Raw genomic sequence first — 21,632 nt, forward strand, 5'->3', positions numbered from 1 at the left:
GAGCCTCCTTCTATTCTCAACCCATTTCCTGCCAATTCTATCAGGACATTGAAGTCCACAGACAGAAGCCACAGAGATTGGTGTTTCAGAACTTGTGGATTGATGGTGTGTCTGGTCAGGGGAAATCAGAGTGCTAGAGCCAATGCAGCCCTTTGTATGTCATAGGGACTAAATTGTACCTCCCCAATGTCATTACAGGTACACGAAGTCATCAGTGTGAAGTCTAAACATACAGAACCGGAGTTCTCATAAAGAGGGAAAGAGATAGCAGAAAACACTCTCAGAATGTGGCCACAAAGAAAAGGTCATGTGACATGTAAAAGTCAAGACTCATCTGGTTTCATGGGCCTGGGGCTGCAGATTTCCAGCATCTAGGACTAACTGGCAGAAAATTGCTCTACTGCATGAGCCACCTAGCCAGTACTGTTTTGTTAAGGCAGCCAGAGTTGAAGAATACAAGCAGAGAGGAGAAGGCAGAATCCACCCTCCTGAGACCTACAGGATGAAGGATGCTTGGCCATTCTCTCCACTGGGCATCTGACCTGTACGCCTGGGTGGAGGGTTTATGATCAAAGTCCCAGAAATAAATGCTAAATTTGTGGGATGAAAACACCATAACCATGTCTGCCAAACATCTCTGGGGTTAATCTAAAACAATTAGCAATTCACAGACGTGTTTACTGCCAGGCACAGGGGGTTTGCATTAGTGTGAAATATCCCCAAACCAAAACATATGTGTTGAAAAACAGCATATGTCTGCCTATTTTTTGAAAACTTTAGAGTAATTTAAGAAGGAAATCTTAGTGCAGGGTTCAGGTTGAAGGGAAAGTGGACAGAGGATCAAAAGGAGCATTGAGACATATTTTTCCTGAAGGATAAGTAGTAATGTCACTGTTTTAGCTTGGTTAAGTATTATGATTGCAATTTGGTTTTTTTAATATGGGAAACAAAACAAGCCTGCAGTTGAACTTCATGCCAAGTAAAGGAGTCAGGAAACTTAAGGCAAAATACATTGTGAAATCCACGCAGGCCCCCATTCAGCTAAATGCTAAACAGTCTTTTTCATTGTGTGTCTCAATGAGAATGTGTGTGTGTGTGTGTGTGTGTGTGTGTGTGTGTTTTCATATTCTCTAAAAAGTCAATGTATAGAACTCCATAAGCACTGTTACTACAGGATAAGAAGGATCTGGCTTTTCTTGTGGCCACTTTATACTGGATTGCTAATAAAATCTTACTCCTGGAGGGTGGGGGTTGACAAGTTTCTAGTATGATGAAACTAAAGTTATCTTTAAAATTAGTTTTTTCTCCAATGATATTAGACTTTATTTGGCATTTTAGTAGGACATTCCTTCTCCAATATTGCTTAGCTGTATTCTTGAAGAACAATGAATAAATATTAGAGGCTTCTTACAATTAAAAACATAATAGGAAGACAAGAGTAGGTATGGCTTCTGTATTTGTTGAGAACAAAATAGTGATCGGCAGCAAGGTGGAGAATGCTATTAAGAAACCAAGAACATGAAATGATGAGTCCTGTGTCATTTACCCAGGACACATTAGAAACATGAGACCCTATCAATGTTGATTCAAACTGTGTGGGCCTCTCTTTACCTTCTGTGCAGCTCCCTCCCCTCAGTGAGCCAAGAACACAGTGCTCTCTGTAAGCTTTTGTTTATCCCATGGTCATTGGAACCTTGAGTCTTTGTGTCCTATAATATAGAGTTCCAGAGTTAAAAGGCAAAGACTGGGGAGGGACACTGGCACCTACAATGAATGACTTGGTAGCTGAGAGATGAAGCAACAGCTATTTCTTTTTAAAGCTTACGGACACTCATGACATTCTTACTATCAGTTCCAAAATGCTTCCTGATCAGCGCAGGGTTGCGTGAGTGAAATAGCTTTGGTCTAGAAATATAGGTTAAAGGTAAATTAATAAACAAAACAATACATCAAAAGCCAAAATAAAAATGTTTAATAACTCCTCAGAATTTCAAACTGCCATCCAGTGGAGTTTACTTATTTGGTGATTTAATGGCAGCAAAGGTTGTGAGTCTAAATCTCAAGATTAAAAACGCCAATTAATGACTAAGAACAGCTCCTTTAAATTCACTTTCAACAACGCCTCAATCAAGAAAAAGCATTCTCTCAGCCACACCTCCTGCCTCAGGCTCGCTCCTGCCTGGCCACAAGTCCCCCATTTCAAGTATCTGTTTCATGCATCTGCTGAGGGGGCTCCCAGCACAGTCCCAGTTGAACCTGACTCAGCAAAGGCCATCTATGGCATGGTCTTGTCATTCCCATCCCACACCATCAAGGGATGCTAAATAGGAACAACTGGAATGCAAATACAATTATTTTCCACTTCCCTTGTGGAAAGAAATGCACTGAATATGCACGAAGGAAGGTGTCTATGAGCTGGCATTACTGGGCCTCGGCTTTGTGTTCCTGCCAGCTACATGCACAAGCATGTCACTCCCCCTTAATCAGGCCCATCTCAGCTGCCCTTTTCCTCAGCTCTGAACGGGCTCCTTTGTATGCTAGTTTTCTGTGCACATAGTAGACTACTAAGCCAAGTATTTAAAAGTCATATTTTATGTTCTTTGACTTTTTAATAAAACACTGAAAAATTAGATGCAGTTATTAGCAACCATATTAATTTTATGCAACCATACACAAATAAAAATGAATTTTATATGCTCACTGAGCATACCCAATGCAGTCATCTCAGTTTTTAAAGGCATAGAGAGCCCAATAAAGACTATGGAGTCAGCTGCTGGTCATTGCGACAAGCATTTCTAATAAAAACGACCTTTTATTCTTATTGTTTTATGTTTAAATATATTTTAAGTTGAGTAGCAGATATTTAAATGCTCGGTGTAACTGACACTTAATGCTTTTTCACAATGTTGTTCGAGTTCTAGTTCATGGACTAGCAGCATGGAATTCAGGAAGCTAGAGTAGACTTGTGCTCAACTTTAAAAGGTGACACTTGGACAGTGAGCAACATGGTCAAAGGCCATTGTAAAGGAAAGTTAACAGCCCTGGAAATATGGAGCTCCTCACTCTCTAGTTCCTGGAAAATGCTCCTTTTATGTTCATTGAATGAATAGAAACTGCTTAAAGGGAATTGCTTGCCTATCATATCCAATAGAATATAAATGCATTAGATCTTAGTAGAATTAGCCAATTATGGTGGCACAAACCTGCAATTCCAGCACTCAGGAGGCTGAGGCAAAAGAATCACCATAACATAGAAGCTAGCTTGGGCTACATAGTGAGTCTGAGGTCAGCCTGGGATATTTATCATGAACTGTCTCAACAACAACAATAACAACTGCAAACAAAACAACAAAAGCATCATAATAATAAAAGCTTAATCAACCCTAATTTTTGGAAATGGGCTTTCTTTAGAAGGGGTCACTAATACTGGGGCTTACAGATGTGAGCCTCATCTAATACATCACAGATGTGCACAGAGGAGTGGTTCTTGGCTTCTGAAATGATATTGTGCTTTGGATTTCTTTTACTTGCGTATTTTTATGATGTAAATTGGAGAGAAGAATCAATCTTTCAAGGAGAAATGACAATAGAGTATCTATGAAGAAACAAAACTTGGGTGTCAAAACCAGAAATAAATATTCTTTATCCAAAGTACTTTATTTATTTTCACATATTCTGTCCATGCAAGCATTTCAAGTAATAGAAATTTGGAGCTGAGTAATGTGCTATGAATAGTATCTAGGGATGAAGACGTATCAGAAATAGGCTGGGAGAAGGCATGCTGGATCATGGCTCACTCAGTGTGATCTCCATTGACACTGGATGTCCCTGAAAATACTTTACCATGTGGCTTAAATACTGCTTAACAACCAAGGATTAAGCTAATTAAAAAGAAAACCCTCTCTCCTGTTTTATTTCATTTGCTAATCAAGAATGCCAAAGTATCAGCCTGCTGGCTATTCAGACTTCCTGCTGTCTCATACTTCATCTTCCTTACCAAGAAACATATCATCTCAAAAAGTTGAAAGGGGGATTTTTACTGGGAGAAGGTAAATTTGGAAATCACATTTCACCTGTTTCAAACTTTGCACAATGTGTAAAACAAAGCATGGTATCCCGTTAGTATATACATAGTATGTTCAAGCTTCTATCCCATGGTCCAAGGACTGCTAATAGTGATTGGAAGGGAAGTCACATAGGTCCAGTTCATTCTCACTTCCTCATTTCAAGCAGCCAAGACAAAATTGTGCATGTCATACACTCACAAAAATAATGGCAGCCAACAGTTAGTACCAGCTAAGCTGTTCTGGGCAATCACTCACTCCAGCATTCCCAAAGGCCACTGTCACATCTGCCAACTCCCTACCTCTCGGATCATTTCAGCAAAGACAAAGCCATGATTTAACTTTCAGCAGAGTCAGGCTCATGGAAGCAAGAAATGCACTCACAACATTAATTTTCTATTTCTGATTCTGAGGGGCTGGAGAGCAGGCTCAGGAGTTAAGGGTATGCACTGCTCTTGCAGAGGACCTGAGTTCAGTTCGAGCACCCATGTCAGGTGGCTCACAATTTCCTGTAACTCCACCTCCAGAGGAATCTGGGGGATCCAATGCCTCTGGCCTTCTTGGGCACTTACACATATGTGAACATACCCACATACACAGACACAAACATACACACACACACACACACACACACACACTTATAGAATACTTAAGATATTTAATACGCACACAAATACTTAAAGACTTATCTTTAAAAAGTAAAAATTTGAAACCATTTTGAAATGTGTCATTACATTTAAATTTATGTTTAGGGACTAAAATTTGAAAAATTCCCTTCACAGAGAATAAAAACATTTATTACTAACAGGAGCATGAAAAGACACACTTAGAAAGAATAAAGATATTCCAGTGATAATAAAAGCTGATAGCACTCAAAGTTAGCTCTAGATTTTGGAATTCTTGCTGTGAATTATTGCAACTGCTGGCTCAACTCTAAAAAGCAATAAGCAAGTCACCGCTCTCTATAATCCACTGTGGGGCTTGAATGATGTCACAGTCTAGTCTTCAACTACATGAAGCAATAGTCTTTACCTTATATAGAGTACCCTATAAGATGTCTGAGGTAGGGGAAGCCAACTCACAGCATTTTCTACCCATAAACACAATTCTGTCTTAAATAAAAAGGGACTACTATATTAGACTCTTTTTTTTTTAATATAAGACTCCATGGTGAATATTCTGTGATTCTTAAAAGTGAATTCAACGCCACTCTTCCTTTGAAGAGACGATCAGCTGCCAGGCTGAGCACTTTAGTCATCAGATGAGCCATGCCACTGGGTCTTTGTAATGGCTCTAATGAAGAGTACAGGAGTATGGTCCTTTCCAAAGAAAACAGGAGAGCTGGCAACTTAGCAACACATCTTGTCTCAAATTGACAATGGCCTGTACTCTCCATAAAGTCCTGAACCTCTTGCAAAGTTGACAAGAAAGAGAACCAGCACAGGGAAGTCCAGGATGTTGTTCAATATGAAATGGATGATAATTACTCCAGACACTCAAAGACATAGGTCTTCGTTGCTGGGGTCACTTCTGTGACCATGTTTTAACTGAACATGTATAGATGTGCCATATGATACTCAACTTAGTGGCCAACCACATTTCTTTACTTTGCCAAGACTCACTTTATACATCCATGTACCACACACTCCTATGAAGCTACCAGAGTCACAATTATAACAGTGTTTTTAAAAAAAACCTTGAAAATTACATTAGGTTGTATTCATCATACAAGGATGGCATACTACGTGCACTACAAATTCTACTTCACAAGTCATATATGCTTCTAAGTGATAGAAAACTATTAGCTCAGTTCAATTTATCTTTGTTTATTACATGGTGATACAAACATGTTGTGTTGAAAAACTGCACCAATGTATTTTCTCCACTAGCTTTCACAAATTTACATTTGGGACCAAAGAAATGGCTGCTTAGAATATATCTTAAGTTTACCTGACCCAACATCTGTATGCTTTTGTTGTTCTATAAGCATAGTAGAACAACTTTTGAGACATTTTCCTATTCTCAAGTTAGCCCAGCAATTACCAAGTAAGCCATAAGAAGGGGCTCCTGCTGATATGTAGCTCACACAGGGGTAGAGGACCCTGACAGCACATGATGGTTTTAATCTCCATTGTTGACTTGAAGGTATTTAGTGCCACCATGGGAGCACACTTTTGTATATGTCTATAATGGCATTTCCAGAAATGTTTACCAGAGAAGAGAAGGTCCACTCTGAATATTGGTGGAGCCATCCAATGAGCTGGGACTTAGAATGATTATAAAGCAAAAAAGCTGGCACAAACCAGTCTCTTTCTATTTCTGAAAGTTGAATACAGCACAACCAGCCATGTCAGTCTCCAAGGCCAAGACTTCCCTACCCTCAAAACATGAGCCAACCCCCCTTTCTTTAATAGGTTGTTGTTTTCAAGTACTAGTCACAGCAATGGGAAGAATAAACAATAAGAAGAAATTAGAATGAGTTTGCCAATTAATTTAACTACATAAATACTAACACCTCTTTAAAACTATGAATGGGATAGCAATGAATATTTGAAAAATTAACAAAGATCAGGTTACTGTTGATATTTGCTCCTTTCCTTAAAAATGTATAGATAAAATTTATTAATATATTAATCAAAATTTGATAACTTAGGCCTTGGGCAATACTGCAATACTGCAATAATTATAGAACTTAAAACCACACATGTATTTATTAAAGATAGACTTTTATTTAACAAATGGATGACATTAAATTGAATATGTTTGACAAGTAACTTCTTAGTTGTTATAAATATGAACAGAGTTCCCCACAGGTATAGCTGAATCCTGAGGCAAGATGGTAAAAACAAGTCAAACCAAATTTAAATAATCTCCTTCATCTGTGCTTGCCTATCCATAGATAATTTCACAGTTTTATAACATTCAATAACTAACATAGAAGCAAGCTGTTAATTATGAAAATGCAAACTGGTATCGATCCTACTGTAGCTGGGTGTCTATCAGAGGAAAAAAACGTATTCCCCTCTGGTGGAATCAGTTAATTTTATACTTTTATTATGATTCCTAATGTTGCTTTTATTATATACATGCATCACGCCTCCTCTCTCTCCTCTTGGTGAACACATGCTTTTAATGTAAGGGCTTTAAAAACATGCATGTGTGATTTTGGCATTTACAATAGACAACATGTGGCTGTAGAAGGACCTTGTGCTTTCATCCAACACTCTGCATATCTACTCACCTGGAGAATGTTAATTTTCTAAGAAGAAACAGTAACTAAATAACTGGACCCCTGGAAACCATAGTGTGAAGATGGAACTAGCACCACAGTTCCAAGGGGGGTTAACAAGCTAAGATTTTGAGTTCCCAGACTCTCATTCCTTGTCCTCTCGACATTGGCTCTGTTCGGAATGCACTGAATGTGCTAATGACCTTTCCAAACAAAACCCTCAAAGAAAGTTGCCCTGGACTTGAAAATTTACTTCCAGATAAAGTGACAGATAAAAAAAATCATGACTTAAAAATATTATTTATTACTTACTTTTATCATTAATGCATATTCAAGGAAGCCAGAGGTGGACACTAAATTAACTAGAGCTAGATTTACAGCTACTTGTGATCCACAGCTTCCTGGCAAGGATGCTGAGATTTGAACTCTGATACTGTGAAATGCTTTTAATGCTCAGTTATCTCCCCAGCCCAAGAGAATTCTGTAAGATATGGTCCTCAACTATTCACAGTACATTATGTGGGTTCTCCTTGGGTGGGGAACAGAGACAAATGCCAAACCAACAATAAGCATGTAGTGGGTATTTAAGTAAGCTTTCTTGAGTAAAATGATAAGGCAACCATAATATAAGCGTTCCTTAATACAGAAAAGATTGCATTTCAATTTCCTGATTTTTTTCTAGAGAACTTAATTGAGCACACTTGTCTGGAAATGCTGTCAATGTATTAGCCACAGCCACCTGCTGATAAGTACCAAACCTACCTACCGATCAAACAAGTCTTATTATTAAATTTTAATAACCTCAAATGAACAAGATGGCTTCAAGGCAAGTAGGTTTTGCTACTGTGTGTTGTGTTTTCTGTCTGTTGACCACATTCTGTAAGGTGAGTGAGTGCACTTTGGGAGTTTGCTCACACTTTATTTAGTCAGTTCTTCATCATTATATTAAGACTTTCCCTAGGACAAGGGCTAAGTGCTATTCATCCTTCCATGCTGGGCATGGTGGAACACACCGATACATGGCATCCATCAGAGAAAACTCTGTGCAATCAGCCTCTTAGTCTGTCACCCAACTCAGTGTCAACAATACCTGAAAATTGTCTATGGTGTCACATAATTTATGAAATTGTTTTCCTGTTTAGGATCAGCTAAAAAGATGAAGTCACAATTGTCTCCATAGATATCATTTGTCAAGGGTCTGGGCCAAAGTCACCTAAGGGCAAATGGTGACAGGGTGATTTTTATACTGCTCTTTTAAAAGGTGATATGTAAAGTCTTATTCTGAAAGCCCTGGCAAAAATGAGAGACCCTGTATGCCCTGCTAAAAGCCTAGAATGTTCTTTGTCAGTGATTGGAATTTTAAAGAGAAAAGAAGATAACGCATGCATATAGAAATACTTCCTCAATTGTAGTACTCATGCAGGATTGAAAGCCGAAGCATTGGCTAGGAGGTTTAAGAAGAATCCTGTTGAGAAGTCTGTGTAAAAGATGTTCTAATTGTGAGGACCAGAGAGGATTCACAGACTTTCAGCAAATAATACTAGGAAATTGCTTAATAGATGAGCAGACTGAAGCCACAAGCTTTAATAAGAAAAACAAGAAAATCAAAGACACATAAGGAAATACATTAGTGGTAGGAATTGAATTAACCAATTCATTTCTAGTCCTAAGGTTATGACTGCAAAGATCTAACAAATTTAGCTGAATTTTAAGAGAATGGTTCTACAGAATCTGTAATGAAATTAAATTTCAAAGCAATTTTTTAAGATGGTGAAACTTTGGAACTTCTGTTGAGTGTGGTTGTATATGCCTATAAGGCCAGCATTTGTGAAGCTGAAGGAGAAAGACTTAGTTTGAAGTTATCTTGGGTACATGGTAAGATTCCATGGGGAGGAGAGAGGGACGAAACAAAGGGAGGGAGAAAGAAATGGCAGAGAGAAAAGAAAAACATATATATGGCTAAATTGAGAATCTTGATTAGATAAAGTTAGGGACAACTCTTTGAGACAACTCAAACCCTTTAATGTACTTTCAATTCACCGAAGAAGCCGTAAAATAAAGGGTACTTGTCAGAAAACAAAAGCTTATTGATTCCCATCTCATTAGTTTTGAGTTTTATGAAGCAAATATTCTCTCAGTATTTTCTTCTACTTATCTTATACGCACTATGCATTATTAGTTATATGAAAACTCCCATGTGATCATTCAGCAACCTCAAACTGATTAAAACCAGGCATGTGGGACCATGCAGACTCTCACGGTATTTTATATGATTAGTCGGCATTTTCTCTTTATTGCCTTCTCATTTCAGGTGTGAATCTGATTAAGACTTGTAACATTCAGACTCTTGGCAATGTGTCAGGAATGCTGCACTATGTTTTACAGGCATTAAAATACAAACTTCTAGGGAAACAGCTAGTGTTTAGCTTCACCGACTGGACGAATAAACTGATCATACAGGTTAATTTAACCTGAATGTGGTAAAAAGGTGTTAGAACCTACATTTCCAAATTGGAGAACCTGAATTCAGATTTGGGATTCTTTAACCATTATGGTTTATATGTGTTCTTAACAGTTCAGGTTCCTTATATATATGGTCAAAGCAAAGCCAGTGTGGTTTTGAGTACACATAGCAAAATGACATGGGATTCATTCATACATCCCTCATTCATTCATTCATTCTTTCTTCACTAAATACCCTTAGTATCAGGACCTATTCTGAGTATTTGACATACAGTAGAGCATGTTTGACTGTGGACCTTCATGGAGGAGATGATCACAAGATAAACAATACAACACTACAGAAATTTAAAGGCGTAAGAGTGTTAGGATGCATAGGAAGAGCAGGCAGGGTGCTCAGTTACAAGTTAGATGAAAGCTTGGGGGTCCCTGTGCATGGAGGTCAATGAGACAAAGCAGACTCATTGTGTTGCTGGGGTGGAGTTCTGATGCAATGGCTCCAAGAGATAATGTGAGCAGGACCTAGCAGTAGGCAAGATTGGGAGAGACCACAAAGAACTTCGGCCTGTAGGGAAAAGAAAAATGTATGCAGGAAAAGGAAGGGGATACAAAGTAAGAAGACAGAGATTCATTATCATTCTTTTTATTTTTCATTTTATTTTTGTGTGTTCATTTTTGGATGGTATGCATGTCTGCAGACCACTTCCATATTCACAGAGGCCAAAAGAAAATACTGAACCCCTGGAACTGGAGTTACAGGTTGTGAGCTTCTAGAACAACCAGTGCTCTTAACTGGCAAGTCATCTCTCTAACCCTACTTTTTCTTTCTAAGATAGGAGAACTAACTGTGTGAATGTGCATTTGATAACAAAGTTGAAACAGAAAAACATGATTAAGGAAGACAGAAGGGAACACACAGCTGAACTTACAAGAGTGCTTTGACTTCTCCTCTCCTCTTCCTATTTCCTCCTTGTTTCCTAGTCCCTCCTATCTTCCTTTTCTATTGGCCAACAGTGCTCTATTATTAACCAGTATGAGAAACATATACAGAATGACATCTCCCATCAGAAAACAACTATTATAGCTACCAAGGAAAGATAGAATAGATGATGGAATATTTTCTTCAAATCTTGCTAAATGTTAATGGACTAAATATTGTTAACTGTGATTCTTACTTGATAACTGTTGTATAATATATTTTGCTATGTTAAGGTTAAAACCCTTCTTTTTATTTAGACAGAAAAGAGGAGATGATGGGAGATGCCATTATGTATATATGTTTCTCATACTGGTTAATAATAAAGCACTGTTGGCCAATAGGAAAGGAAGATAGGAGGGACTAGGAGACAAGGAGGAAATAGGAAGAGGAGAGGAGGAGTCAAGATGGAGAGTCTGGAGAGAGCTGGACGCCAGCCGCCTCCCCGGTAAGAGAAGGCCATGTGAAAGTACATAGATCAGCAGAAATGGGTTAATACTTAAGACAGAGCTAGCCAATAAGAAACTAGTACCTGGCCAACAGTATAATATCAAATACAGAGTCTCTGTGTGTTATTTGGGGCTGGCATGGCGGCGGGACAAGACCAGCAGCGGGAGGAAAAACCGTACACCTTACAAATGGCGCCCAACGTGGCTAGTAAGAACTTCCACTTAAAGGTTAACAAAAGCTTAAAAAAGGGTTTTAGAAACAAAAGAACAAAGACAAACAAGCTTTCTTGGTAGCAGCATTTTTCTTGGTTGAACTCTGCTTTGCAAGAGACAAGCAGATAATTGTGAGGTTCCTTTAAGGGAAGGTTCCTGACTCAGCATAAGCAGCAAAAAACCGCAAGGCTTTAAAAAAGCACTGCTAACAATTTATTGGTGTGTACAAGAGCATGCAATGACAGTGACCACATCTCCACGCCGGCAGCATGGTGCTGGATGGCAGTGCAGACCAAGGCAGTAGCAGTAAGCACAGCTCTCACTGCTGGCGGTAAAATAGCTGCCACCATGTTTGATAAACTGCCGCAGAAACAACTATGAATTTCATTTTAGCAATGTTGTTGTTTACCAGATAAAGACTTGTGGCCAGACAAAGATAAAGATTTACAGTAAAGACAAATTCATATTAAGAAAAACCTCTAAAGGGTTACAGTGCATTTTAAAATATACGTAGACATGGGAAAAAAAATGAAATGGTTTTAAAAAGACAAAGAGGAACTGGGTGTGGCGGCACACACCTTTAATCCCAGAACTTGAGAGACAGAGGCAAGCAGATCTCTTGTGATTTCAAAGTAAACCTGGTATGCAGAGTAAATTCCAGGACAGATAAGAGGTACACAGAGAAATCCTGTCTCAAAAAATGAAAAAAATAAAAGTAAAATAAACAGTAACAATAAAGCCACATAAAAATGAAAAGCTCAGAGAGAATCTGGTTACTGTATGCTATTGTGTTGTCTCTGCATTGTTTGACTGCTGAGAAAATAACAATACTGATAAAGGAAATGCTGTTGCATTAATTCAATTTATATATTTTAAAAATGCTTTGACTCTAAAATTTAAGTCTAAGGACAAGTTACTGGGGAAAAGGATTTCTAATTTTGTTTCCACAGAAAATGAAAAGATGTGGATTCCTTCCAGACTAATGTGGTTTGATCAAGCCAGGCCCCCTGAAAAAGAGTACCAGGTGATCCTACATTCAAAACAGGTGGACAAAGCATCCTTGCAGACTACAGCCAGGATTTCTGTGTCTTCTTAGGATCCCCAATGACAGCCCCCCCTATCAGCAGGAAGTAGTTTGGAAAGAACAACACCCAAATTCCCAAATATTGTCTATAAGTGTTTGTTTTCATTTAAATGGACTTGGTTATAAATGGTTAATGATCATAGCCAATTCTTTTTAAAGCTAAAAAGGGAATTATGGTATAGATATGAATACTTTGTTTCGGAATGGATTTTTATTTATTGATACAATTTAAGGTCAATGTTGTTATATGTATATTTCTCTTCTTGTTTATGTATTGTGTTTATATAGCTCATTTAAAAATGTAATGTATAATTTAGTACAGATTTTAGATAGTTACCTATAATAGTCAAAACTTATAGCTAGGTGAGTTAGGTTTTCTAGATATGCAGAGATGTATTTGAGATGAATAGGCATTCTTCAAATTTTTCAAAGACCTACAGAATATGGCATTTAAAATGGTTTAGGGTTTTTCTTGACAGTGAGACATAAATGCTCCTAGCAACACTACCTGCATCAGAAAGGAAGATGGACATTGAAGAAACAAAGTCGTTATGGAGTTTACTTCCAATATGGCAAGACTAGCCATTTGGACAAGATACTGCTCTTGTCTGGACTGTTTGATTTTGTGCTATATAAACTGGACATGCAGGACCCACAGAAAAGTGATGCTGATTCAAGATGGACATTGCTATAGAGTTCCTGCTTCATGGAAGTGTCTGCCAGACAGTCTGCAGGACACAGAGGAAAGTGACTGACAAACTGCCAATAGAAGAAGACAATTTAAAGTTTCCTGCTTTGCTGAAGAGACTGCCAGACACACTATGGCCTATGGGCGGAAGATGGAAGATTACAAAAGAACTTCGAGTGACCAGGCAGTAAGTTTTCTCTGTCATTTCTAGAGGTTATATATTATCCTTCTGTGGTCTTTGAAGGAGTTGAAGACAGATAGTTATGGTTATAGTTTTCCTTAGTTAGGCTTAAAGATAAGTTACATATAGGACTTTAGATTCACAAATATAGGATAGATGATAGAATAGTTTTTTAATCTTGCTAAATGTTAACGGACTAAATATTGTTAACTGTGATTCTTATTTGATAACTGTTGTGTTATATATTTTGCTATGTTAAGGTTAAAACCCTTCTTTTTATTTAGACAGAAAAGAGGAGATGATGGGAGATGTCATTCTGTATATGTTTCTCATACTGGTTAATAATAAAGCACTGTTGGCCAATAGGAAAGGAAGATAGGAGGGACTAGGAGACAAGGAGGAAATAGGAAGAGGAGAGGAGGAGTCAAGATGGAGAGTCTGGAGAGAGCTGGACGCCAGCCGCCTCCCCAGTAAGAGAAGGCCATGTGAAAGTACATAGATCAGCAGAAATGGGTTAATACTTATCAAATACATCAAATACTTATCAAATACTTATCAAATAATATCAAATACAGAGTCTCTGTGTATTATTTGGGGCTGGCGTGGCGGCGGGACAAGACCAGCGGCGGGAGGAAAAACCGTACACCTTACAGTTTTCTCTACTTGTAAGATTGGGGGGATAGTGCCCATCGCACAAGATTATTTTATAGATTAAAAGCTAAGAACCTATTTTGGGCTGAGATGAATGATGACAGTGAATAGATTGGCCAAACTATTAAATGTTCATGCTGTCATCCTCTTCCTCCTATTCAATTTCATCATTCCACTCATTGAGTATAGCCCAAGCTATATGATTCTAAAAATTACACTTAATTTCATAGCCCCTAAACATCATATAAAATGCAATCCTGATTGACAGAAAGGGAGAGAGAGAGAGAGAGAGAGAGAGAGAGAGAGAGAGAGAGAGAGAGAGAGAGAGAGCTGTCAACTAGGATATGGTTTGTTTAACACAGTTTCTCAGATACAATTTTGGCACATTAATTCTAAAGGGCTATAAACTGAATCAACACTGATTTTGTTAAAGTCTTTGAAGGCATTGTTATACCCTACTGAGTCAAATGTTTATTTTATAGTAAACAAATGGGGAACATTTTGAAATTCAATATTTTGTATGTTTCTGATTAGTTAGCAGAAAGAATGGACACGATCAATACTTGGAAGCCCTGAATGAAATGTATTTATTTCCCCTGTGAATAGATTTCTTGATACTTGTCCTCTCTCCTGCTGTCTGATATAGACAGTTGTCTGTGATCTGGACAGTGCTGTCACATTATTAATGCTGTCCTGGACCACTGCAACCTCCTGCTCTTGTCCCCAGCCATTCACCTTGTAGATCGTATGTCTACAAGACCTCTGCCCTGTTTGAACCTCCAGTCACTTTGTGTAGGGTGGAATGCAAACTCTCTCTGTAACTTAGAAAAGCCCTCTGAAATGGCCTTGGCCAACCCCATCCGTGTACTGCTTGCTGCTCATACTATTTCTATTGCCTGAGGAATAGTATTGCTCTTTCATAGAAATAAACTGCAACCCTTCACTACTCAGGGTTTTTGATGCTTTTTGCTCCTTCTGCACAGAACATTCTTCTTCCAGGTCCTCACATGACCGCCTTATATTTTATGTCTCCTCAAAGAGAACTGTCTGCCTCTCCCATCTGAAGTAACTCTGCTCTCCTCGGCTACCAGCTGTATTTCATCCACCACATGCAGCTCAGTTGAAACATTCTTGTGGCTTCTCTTGTATTTGTTTTGCTGATATGGTATACATACTATTAGGCATTACACACAAACCTTGGGTTTTCTTCACCACTTATTCTATGGTACTTAGGGAGTAGTAACTCCCTAAACTTCAAGGGGGTGGGGACAGATCATTCTAATTCCTGCATGAAGTAGAACATGGCTGGGACACCAATGGGCCAAAGTGACTCCAGGTCACTGTACAAGCTTTTTGGTTGGTTAGCTGAAGGCATTTCTTTACCTGCCTTTGTTTCTAAGCTCCTCAAATCACTCAATAGCTCACTTTTTTCTTCCAGCAGGCCTCAGAGAAGACCAATTTAGATTTCACTGGATGCTTCAACTTAAGAAAGTGATCAACATTTCTACTTTTCTGATAAAGACTACCCAATATCAACTTGAAATATTGAATGGTACACTCACAGTTATCTATAGAAACATCTTTTGAGAAAATAAACAACTAGAGACGTGATACAGGAGTGGCTAAAACACGCGCGCGCGCACACACACACACACACACACACACACACACACACACACATACCACTCCTAGTGTACTCACTGACAGAGAATCAAAGTAAAATCACAGATGCTTTAAATTGCAACACCTTTTTTTTCCCATGAAGCTCAGAGAATCTGGGCTAACTCGTGCCATGTTACCTCTATTCTACCCCAACTAGTAACCTGATGGAATCATTGAAGATTCTGTAATGTGAGCACAATCTAGGAGAGAAGGATAAGGGACTGAGAACAAACTTAAACAGTATTTTTGAAGAAAACACACTCTCTCTAAATACTTCTTATAGAGTACTTACTATATTCAGACAGTGCATTAGTGACTTTATTGTGGATTATTATCTCACTGACTGGTCATAAAATCTCTGTGAATGAGTAGTTTATTATCACACCCCTTTAGAAGAGGAAATGGAAGCAAGGTATTTGGTTTAGTTAAAGTCAGAAGTAAATGAGAAACACTAGACTTGACTTTAGCGTAACTTGAAGGCTTCACTATATTGAATACACGAAAACACTATCCATTCAATTTTGTCTTATTTCAATGGTTTATTGCTGACATTTCAGATTTAGATAGTGACAGACCAGAAGATTAATCTCCCCTTTTAAAAGTTACTGCTTTTGCTACTACTTCAACTCTAAAAGTTAATGGTTCATCTTAAAACTGAAGTCCCTTTTTGTTCAGATTAATCCTCAGAAGATCTTCAAAGGAATACTGAATAAATCATGCTATCCTTATTCTTCCCAGTTTTTTTTGGGTGATGGATAGTGACCCTAAGGCTTTATGCACGCTAAGCACATGCTTAACTTCTGAGCTACATCCCAGGCCCTAAATTATGGTACTGCGAGTTTCCAAAAATTCTGAAACAAATAAAACCAATGATCTACATTTCTATGGGTTACTCTGGAATGATGCCCATATATTACATGCAGAGAATCAATGTGATTCTCTGTCAACAGGTACAGAAAGATGTTCTATCTATGTTCTATCTATACTTACCACAACTGATGACTTGGGTGGGGAAATCTATTATACACTTTTTGCATATATATGACTTACCACAATAAAAAGGGTCAATTTTGTTCATTTAAAATGAGCTTTATTTTTATATATCATCTATTTCTAAATAGTCCTTTGTGTTCAAATTGTTTTTCACATGACATGTTTCTAAACCTAACATTAAAAAGGGAACATTTTTATAATCAAAGTGCCACATCCTTATCTGTTTTATGCATTAAGATTATAGTTTATTTCTGTGGAGCTCCACACGCTCCAGTAAAAATAAATTTACGAACTTTTTTTTCTTGGCACTGTGTTACATACCCACATGCCCATTAGTCAATTAGAAAAATCTAGCTATTAGACTTGGACATTGTGTATATGTATGTGTACAACCATAAGGCTATGTGCATTACTAATAAAAGGATTTTAATATTATTGAGAAATTCAGGTTGCTCTTTATTATGAGTGCAATGCACTCATAATTGGAAGATTTTAACTAAACTCAATGGCCATTCAACTGATGGCAGATTGGGAAATAATAGTAATTTGTAGTCTACAGGTTTGTCAACAAACTAGAAGATGACATAGGGTATATTCACTCAGTATGAAGGCATGTTAAAAGGAAAATTCTAGGCAACAAGTTACAATATTATCTGTCTGTTAAATATACACAAAAGTAACTGAATACAGACACAACAAGGAAAGAAAATGTCTTCACAACCCTGACAATTTTTACTTTTTTTGCTAGAAAGTTCTTACAGAACAAGTGTGTGCTTTCCCCCTCAAATCCATTTCAGAAAAGTCATGTCATGGCTTAATTCAGGCTTTTGCTAAAAATCTAACCCAGACTCACAAAATTATGCAAGATTCACTGTGAGCTTTATTCCTGCTTGAACACTGCACTAATCAAGTGACTGCATCCCACTGTTCTGTATCTGGGCTGAGTCCATGAAAACACTATGGTTAGCATCATTTGGAGTAAACTAAATCTGACGCAGCAAACGTGTACAAAGTACTCACTAGAATTCAATGCATCCTCTTAGCTTTTTAAAGCTATAAATATGTATAAAGGGCACTCTTTGGACTTAACTTTTGTGAGGAATGAACTCTGACATGAAATATAAATATGATTTGGTCTTTATCTAGCAGCAGTACGACTATCAAACACAGGGAGCACAGAGTAGGGGACTAAAGATAGTGAATTCTGGTGTGGACTGAGAGAGCCTTCTAGGAAGCTGTGATTTTTCAGAGGAGGATTGAAGGACTTGGGGCTAGGGCAGGGGAAACAGAATGTGCTGATGGACAATGAACAAGAGTGGAGGATGTTTGCAAGACAGTGAGAAAGGCAAGGATAGATCAATGATATCATGCAGAGAACATATAAATACATCATGTAACTGATTAGTAACTCATTAGTGAGCATGAAAGACCCCACTCAGGTGTGACACCCCTCTTTCCATGAGGATAAGTTCTAGCATCTTTATTTTTATTTAGCTCAAGACAATTTAAGCTCTGGATTTTGAAATAAACATTTTTCTTTTTCCCCAATAGATTGTGGAGCTAGTTTTTCTGGGGACAGCATTTACTCACTCTTTCAGTGACAACAAAGAAAAATAAATAAATAAAATGCCACATTTACCTTATTAGGGAGATCTGTTACCCACAGAAAAATAATATTGTCTTTGAACAGAAATGAGACTAAGTGACACCAAGGAGAAATGCCACAAGGACATTGCTGCATGTTCTACCAACACCAAATGGAACTGTGAATACCCACTCAATTGCTCAGCCCCAGGGATTTACTTTCCACAATGTCACATTCACATGTTAATCAATGTATTTCTTCTGTGTGGCTCGAAATATCCAAGTACGCCGTGCATGTTATAGTAAAGACTGATTCTGAGTTTGCTTGTAGGACAGAAACAACTCATGACGCCAATGTTTAAGACTTCTTTCCAGTGACCTCTTGGCCCATGAGCTCCAGCAATCCTCTAGCCTGGATGGTGGCATGCCTACAACCTGCACATGAAAATCCTCACCCCAGATGCTTTTGCAACCTACCATTCTCACACCGTTCTCAAAGGCTTGCCGGGTGAGGGGAGCTGGCCCATCCACGGTCTTGCCATCATCATCAGGGCCCCAGCTGGCACTGTAGATGTGCACATGCTGTGGGTTGTAGCTAACAGACTTGGCTTCCACCATGTCTGTGACATCGCCGTCCAGCATTCGCACACCTTCAAAGCAGAAAGGAGAAAGCTTGTGACTATCTCCAGTAGATGACACCTAAACAGTCCACTCAGACAATTTAGGGGAAAAAGAATACATTAAAAAAAAAACGTTACAGATACTTATTTATTGAATTATAATGTGTATGTGTATGTCTGAATGAGTTTTATGTTTGATGTGTGTGTGTAAGAACCCTCAGAGGCCAGGAGAGGGCACTGAGACTCCTGGGACTAGAGTCATAAACAGATGTGAGCCACCATGTGAATTCTGGGAACAGTATTAAGAGCAGCAGGCTCTCTTGATCATCTCCCCAGGCCCAAGAATATATCTTAACCAACACTTCAGTGAGAATTTTCAGGGCAAGAAGGTACAATATACTTTGTAGAAGGTATCCTATCTTGGGGAGACAGGAAGTTTCATTGTGTATGAAGAAGCAAAATTTTGCTCAAAAACTTTTTTCTTTTAATTTTCTATTCTTTTTCCAAGGTTCCAAATCTTGCTTCCCTCCTGCCTTTGTTAAATGAGTATTTGACAAAGATACTGAAGTAATACAGCATCCTAAATTTCTTTCTATTGAATAACTTGAACTCATAGATGTAGAAATCTTCTAAATTTAGCAGTTTTTAAAAGTTGAAAAGTTGCCAATCCAGCTTTGTCTTATTTCCCATATACCCTATAATAGTAGACTGATGTAAACATACTGTATCTCTTTGTTGCCAAGTTATTTACAAGTCAAATAATGGATGAGAATGTGTTTAACACTTCAAATAACTCTCAAGATGTTTTAGCAACAGTCATTAATCTCCATTTAAGCTCATGCCTATCAGACAGAAATCCAGCATTAACCCTATTTTTTAAAAAGTCACTAATGTCCTGAGAAATAAATTATCTGTCAAATACCAGCTTTTCCATTTTAGTCTGTATTTTGGAAACTTACAACAATAATATAACTTATAATCATTTAGTAAGAGAAAACCTTGCTTACACTAAATATCATCACAGAGACTTGTATAATTTTAAATTTATTTATCTATTTATGTGTGGGTATTTTGCCTGCATGTACACCTTGTGCATCACATGCATGCCTGATAACAGAGGAGGCCCAGAAGAGGGTGTCAGATCCCCTGAAACAAATCATTATCTAGACACCATGTCTAACCTGGGTCCCTCCGAAGAGCAGTCAGTGCTTTTAACCATTGAACCTTCTTTCCAGGCTCTTATTTTAAAAATCATACCTCTGTAGGATGAGTTTACTTTTAAAGGGAGCTTTGATTTCCCAGGGATATTTCAAGCTTTTAAACTGGTGATCAAGACACTGATTTGACTCCTAGATGCTGTGAGGCTTGAATTGATTACTGTCAGGAAAATTAAAACTATTTTTTTTTTTGATGGAACAGTATGTCTGTGTAATTTTAAAAATATTTAAAGTACAAAAATGTAAAAAGTTAAGAAAAATAGAAATAATGAAGAAGGAGCTAGTATTAACTATTAACTATTAACATTCTAGGGAACCTAGAGATTACAGATGTGGCTGGGTAGGGTAGGTTGGTCTGCTAACATGCCACAAGGATCATAATATCTCCACTTTACCAGTCCTAGGATTACAGTTACATGTTCCTGTGCCTGATTCTTTACATGTATGTTGAGGATACAAGTGCGGTGCTGTGAGCATTTCATTGAGTGAGCTATCTTTCCCATCACCCACTTTCTTGGATCAGATTGTCCTGGATGAACTGGGGGCTCCATCACACCTCAGGAAGAGCCTCTGTTCTTATCAGAGTGGATGCTCCTGAGTGCAGCTATTTATTGGGCAACAAACTGTCAACCCCAGAAATTAAGCATGAAATAAAGAAAGAAAATAAAAGCATGAGAAAAGAAAGAAAATAAAGCACTCAGACATACCAGCATTGCTGGTAGTCAAAGGAATCTCAGGAATCTGCTTTAAGCACAGCTCCATCATGGTTCCTCCAACTGTAGCTTTGTTTTTGCTGGCATCATTTATTTTTTGGTCAACTGGGGCCCAAAAATATGACATGGGAAATTCTAGAAATAAACAATTCATGTTTCAAGTAACCTTTCTTAAAATATTGTTATAATTGTTCCATTTTATTGGTTATTGTTAGCCTCTCACTATGCTTAATCTGGCTGATAAATGACCACAGGCATTTACAGGACAAAACAAAGCTATCCTCAGTGGACAGGAAACTGTCTGCTTGAGGTAGCCACTGGGAGTCTTAGATAAGCGGCGACTATTATACTCTAAATGTTTCACCTTCTTATTGTGGCTAGCAATGGTGCTTTTTAGTTTGAGAGGAAATATTTGGTAGCAAATAGGCATTGGAACAAGGTACTCATCTGGCTGCAGAAATCTGCGGTCCTCTGATACCCGTTAACCTACCAAGGGGACATCCTCAGGTCTAATGATGAAGTCACTAGGGTCTATTAGAATGCCATATTCCCATTTGTGTGTGGCTGTGGCAATCATCTGTTGCTTACAACAATGATTACAAGTGGCAAAGTTGGAGTCTACTTTTTCAGCACTTTGATTCATACTATGTTGGCTAGATCTTTATAATAAACATACCTGTGCCTGAGTTGAGTATAGTTTAACATACATGTATATACAAACATACAAACACATACATACACACAAATATAAATATGATGCATATTTGTCTATGTACATCCCCCCACATATGTCGTGTGTGTGTGTATAAAACCTGGACTTGAGATAGTATCATTACATTATGGGATTC

At 38.0% G+C, this 21,632-nt stretch overlaps 1 protein-coding gene across 1 annotated transcript in view; it reads right to left on the minus strand.

The window, feature by feature from the left end:
* The window catches only part of Pcsk5 (proprotein convertase subtilisin/kexin type 5), a 409,247-nt gene that overhangs the window by 225,295 nt on the left and 162,320 nt on the right, over window positions 1–21,632 (minus strand). The window contains exon 7 of the mRNA XM_051194065.1: window positions 18,712–18,884. Within this exon, the coding sequence (XP_051050022.1) occupies window positions 18,712–18,884 (173 nt within the window). The remainder of the gene's footprint in view (window positions 1–18,711; window positions 18,885–21,632) is intronic.

This window comes from Phodopus roborovskii, unplaced genomic scaffold, assembly GCF_943737965.1.
Source record: "Phodopus roborovskii unplaced genomic scaffold, PHOROB, whole genome shotgun sequence".
In the NCBI taxonomy this organism is placed as follows: Eukaryota; Metazoa; Chordata; class Mammalia; order Rodentia; family Cricetidae; genus Phodopus; species Phodopus roborovskii.